The sequence below is a fragment of the Artibeus jamaicensis genome, unplaced genomic scaffold (assembly GCF_021234435.1).
Source record: "Artibeus jamaicensis isolate MK-2021 breed Jamaican fruit bat unplaced genomic scaffold, CSHL_Jam_final contig_601, whole genome shotgun sequence".
NCBI classification, from domain to species: domain Eukaryota; kingdom Metazoa; phylum Chordata; class Mammalia; order Chiroptera; family Phyllostomidae; genus Artibeus; species Artibeus jamaicensis.
The window spans coordinates 3079511-3084075 of record NW_026521902.1 but is presented as its reverse complement, the minus strand read 5'-3'; the positions used below and the strand labels follow the sequence as shown (position 1 = coordinate 3084075).

The following is a 4565-nucleotide window of genomic DNA, read 5'->3' as shown; positions in this document are numbered from 1 at the left end:
CAAAAATAGCTCTGCCTTCATTTCTCACATAGCTTCCCACAGTGATGGGAATGGAAGCCATTGTGAGGCGCTAAGACCAGGGAACGGAGGCAGCTGAGGAGTTAGGGGTGTTACCACGTCCCTCCCTAAGGAAGACAAGCTGTGTTCAGGTTAAGACGTGTTGAATTTGAAATGATAACTCACTCCAGTTCTCATTTCAGAACAAGATATCCAGAAAAAAAACATCATGAGTTATAAAAATTTATTGCCTTGAAGTGGGAAGGATTGTGGTCATGATAGAAAGGCCACTCTGGGTTCCCCTGGATGCAACCTGTACGCCCACACACACAGCGGGGGGAGTCCCAGGCCTTCTGTTCCGAGAAGGAGCAATCCCAGGCAGCAGGTAAGAAACCTGAGCACCCCCTGCTAGGATGGCCGAAGGTGTTGGCATCAGACGCTGATCAAGAAGAATCAGTCTGAGGAGAGAAAAGAATGGAGAAAAGCCATCAGGGGGATCCCCATCCTTCCCAAGGGCCCCTCCCTGCCTGCAGCACACCCTGCACAGGCTGATCTCTCCTTGTGCCCAAATCATCTCCAACCACCCTTTTTACACCTCCCCATACCACTTCTCTGTCACTCACGGCCATCTGTCACCCATAACTGTGTGTGTTACTAGGACCGTAACAAGGTGGATGATGCCCATGGTGCCCAATATAGCCTCCCCACCAAAGGGCCTGAGGGCTACTCTAAGTCCTCCCCACGCCCAGGATAATCCTAGCACACCTGCCCAAGCACCACTGTATGGCTTCCTCAGCCCGCCAGCCCCTCCAGATACCCTGATGTACCACCTGAGCAAGGCTTCCGGAAATAGATGATGAGGACCAAGCCAACAATGATGCCCAGCACACCCAGGCCGAAGGCCACGCCGCACAGCACATTCTCCAGAAGATCTGAGGGCAGTGCATTGTTGGGCACTGGAAACAAAAGGGAGCAGAGTGGGCCTCGAGACCTTGTTGGGGAGCTCCCCACCCAGGGGAATGATGTGTCTGGGATGACAAGGGAGAAACTGAGGCATAGAAGACTGAGGTTAGCTCGGAGCGAGAATGGACTAAACAAAGTCCAAGGAAAGAAAGAAGGCCCTCCCACGGGTCTATCCCTTTTTATCCCCAAATGAACCAGGCTTCCAGGGAAGAGAGCCTCACCCCAATAGGCAACTGCTGTTTGACCGTCAATCTCATGAGTCACGACACAGGAGAAAAGGTCAGAAGGTGCCGGTGTGAAGTTTAAGTAAGAAAAGGCTTGGAAGCTGAGTCCATCAATGGCTGAGACAAAAGTGGGCCCAGCACCTTCCACAGGGGCCAAATGATGCTGCCAGGTCACCGTCAATGCGGGTGGGAAGAGATTACTGACAAAACAGACCAGCGTGTTGGGTTTGCCGAACTCCAGGGGCTTCAGTGTGAACACCTCAGCAACAGGAATTCCTGAGGGGATTGAGGTATGAGGGAAAGAAGGGACAGTTTAGATGGTGCCCCAGTGTTCGGAGGGGTGGGCACAGACAGAGTCAATGGGGACAAGCTTTGTGGGGAGAGATGAGGGAGGTGTTGGGGCTCCGAGGAGTCTTCTTCTAAGTGAGAACCAGAGCTGGACTTAGAGGCAGAGCCAGATCCAGGCCACTCTAGACATTCACCCTGACTTCCTGTAGCACTTCCTGTCAGACCTCACAGTGGCATCTAATCACAAGCTGTCTTCTCATTAAAACTTGGGTATATCATGCACTCTCCTCTTCCAGCTTGCTAAGCATAGTAACACAAGCACTCACATTCCCTGGGCTTCCGCTGCTCCCTGCTGACTTCATCAAGTGTAATAAATACAATAGCTTTGAATGCCTGTACATCTGGGCACTCGTCTCTGACCCACAACAAAAACAGGCACCAGAGGAGGTGGGGAGTATGGTGTAAAGGGGAGCAATTCAGATTATAGATTAACAAGGTTAAGAATGTAGCCCCTACCCCACCCTGAAAAGCCCCTGACCTCTACACTCTGGGATTCGCCCTTCAAGTTTTGGGCCTATGTCATGGATCATGGCTTGGCAGAATGCTTTGTCAAAGAAAATGGTGGAATTATCTTCAGACTTCTGAGCCCAGTCAGCAAATTCAGGCAGGCGAGGCACTCGGGTGTTCTGGGAAAAGTCGAAGGAGAAAAGCTGGTCATTGTCGTAGGTCTCAGACAGTCCCATGCTGGGACTCCATTTTTGACAGTACATTGTGTGCTGGAACGTGTGGTTCAGCAGGTCATCTCTCCACCCTGCAGTAGGGGTACAAAGGAGACAGGGTGGGGTTCAGGTAGGGGAACCTCCTCCTCCTCCTCTTTGGCTCAGAAAACAGGTAGGCCTGACCCTGACTGGCGTAGCTCAGTGGATTGAGCGCTGGCCTGCAAATTAAAGGGTCACTGGTTCGATTCCCAGTCAGGGCACAAGCCTGGGTTGTGGGTCAGGTCTCCAGTAGGGAGTGTGTGAGAGGCAACCACACATTGATGTTTCTCTCCCTCTCTTTCTCCCTCCCTTCCCCTCTCTCTAAAAATAAATAAATAAAATCTTTTTAAAAAGAAAGAAAACAGCCAGGCCTGCTGCAATCAGAGGGGCACTGGCTGGGTATAACCCCCTGTAGTGTCTTTTATTTGGGCTGTCCCACCTAGTGGGGGTGAAAAAGAAATTATTGGGATCTCTCCAAACTACCTCACCCATAAAAGGCCAAGTGTCTAAAGCTGTAAAAAGTAAAAGTGGTCTACTGTCTAAAGTGTCACAGGATTGGTTGTGTGTTTGTGCTCTACACAAAGGCACCAGCTAAGGAGATAGCTGGAGGCTGAAATCCAACCTGCATTCTGCTCACCAAGCCACGAGTTCTGGCAGAGGGCTGTATCCTCCCAAAGGAGAGATGTCTGTCTAATGCACAGGCCACACAGTCACTTGTGGAGGTCCTGGATGGGTTCCCCAGTCTTAGAAGGGAGGGTGAATGAATGGTCATGGCCTCCCCAAGGTATAGATGACACTGTCCCTCCTCCATTCAGACAAGTGTGATAAACTGAAAAAAACATCTCCAGGTTTCTTTTCAGCCACTTCCTTGGCACCAGACCTCTCTGAAAACATTTCTCCCTCCTTGCTCAAGTGTCCAGCTCTTGCAATGACAGGACTGGGGGAAATGATTCCATAGCTGCCAGAAATAATCCCTAATCTATGAAACTTCCATCAGGAATCCCTCCAGCTAGCAAAAAAACCTACCCAATATTCCTATACCTAGAATAATAGACATTTAGAGTAAGAGGGATCTTCCAGAATATTCTTTCATTCTGTCCCATCCTTACCAGCTAATGAAATTAAGGACCAATAAGCCTTGGCTGGTATGGCTCAGTGGAATGAATGCCGTCCTGCAAACAGAAGTGTTGCCGGTTTGATTCCCAGTCAGGGCACATGCCTGGGTTGCCAACCAGGTCCTCAGTAGGGGGTTTTTGAGAGGCAACCACATATTGATGTTTTGCTCCCATTTTCCCTCCCTTCCCCTATCTCTAAAAATAAATAAATAAAATCTAAAAAAAAAAAAAGACTTTTCCCAAATTGCCAGGTGAGTTGATAACAGGCTACGGAGTGACTCGGGTGGAAATAACGCTTGCTTCATTCAAATCTCAGCTCTACCACTTCCCAGTGCATGAATTTGCACGAGTTACTTAAATTCTGAGTCTCATTTTCTTCATTTGAAAAGTGGATATTATAATCTGTGCTTCAAGAGACTCTTAAATGAAGTATGTAAAGTACCCCTGATACTGTCAGCCACCCACTCATAATAGCTTTTTCCCAATTCTGTTAGTCTCCAGTATCCCACAGTTCTTCCAACCACTTACTAAGCACAGGGCCCTTCTTCCAGTGCTCTGGGTTGGCTCCCTAGGCTCGAGTCCCAACAGGATTGAAGCAAAGGGGAGGTGTTGTCTTACCTTGAGGGGCGGTCCAGGATTGGGGCAGCAACCACAGAAGGTGTAGGAGCTGCAGCAGCACAGGCCCGGGCTGCCACTGATGATCCATCACTGCACCCACACTAGGCTGGCTAGGAGTGGTCCACCAGCTCTCCAGACTCAGTCCCCAGATCATGTTCCACCAGCTCACTTCCAATAGTGTCCTTGCCATTTTGGCTAAACCAATCACAGAAGTGAATGCTTTTACATCACCAGTCTCTGGGGAGAGAGGCCCTGGGCCAGCAACCTCCTGAAACTGCTCTTTCACAGGCCAGAATGAGGTGTGTAAATGGGCTGGGTAGGCAGGAGTGCAGGAATGTCTGCCTCCTGGTGGCGATCCCTCAGTGTTGGCTACAGCCTGAGCCTGGAATCTTAACCCCATGCCCTGCCGGTGAAGCAAGCTACTCTCCCCACAGCATACCCCCAGGGCTCTCCAGACTCTGCTTTCTGCCTACCCTGTGGGATGCCCCCAGGCCTCCTCCTCTTTCTCAGAGGATATTCTCCTTCCATCATCAGCTCAAGTCTGTACAGCAGTGCTAGAAAATACATTGGTGAATAAAGCATATTCCTGCCTTCAAAAGCTT

The 4565-nt window shown here is 50.0% G+C and overlaps 1 protein-coding gene across 2 annotated transcripts; it reads right to left on the bottom strand.

Annotated features, from left to right (window-relative positions):
* Window positions 1-227: 227 nt before the first annotated feature.
* Window positions 228-4158, bottom strand: LOC119052987 (HLA class II histocompatibility antigen, DM alpha chain). 2 transcript variants are annotated; one of them, XM_037150402.2, is made up of 5 exons: window positions 3964-4158; window positions 2011-2283; window positions 1182-1460; window positions 828-953; window positions 228-455 (listed from the first exon to the last, which is right to left on the bottom strand). In XM_037150402.2, the coding sequence occupies exons 1-5, from the start codon at window positions 4151-4153 to the stop codon at window positions 451-453; spliced, it is 873 nt and encodes a 290-aa protein (XP_037006297.2). In that variant the 5' UTR covers window positions 4154-4158; the 3' UTR covers window positions 228-450. The 2 variants fall into 2 exon arrangements, with proteins under 2 accessions (XP_037006297.2, XP_037006298.2); XM_037150403.2 differs by lacking the exon at window positions 3964-4158 and adding an exon at window positions 2868-3251 and having other exon boundaries at window positions 2011-2158.
* Between the last annotated feature and the right edge of the window lie 407 nt (window positions 4159-4565).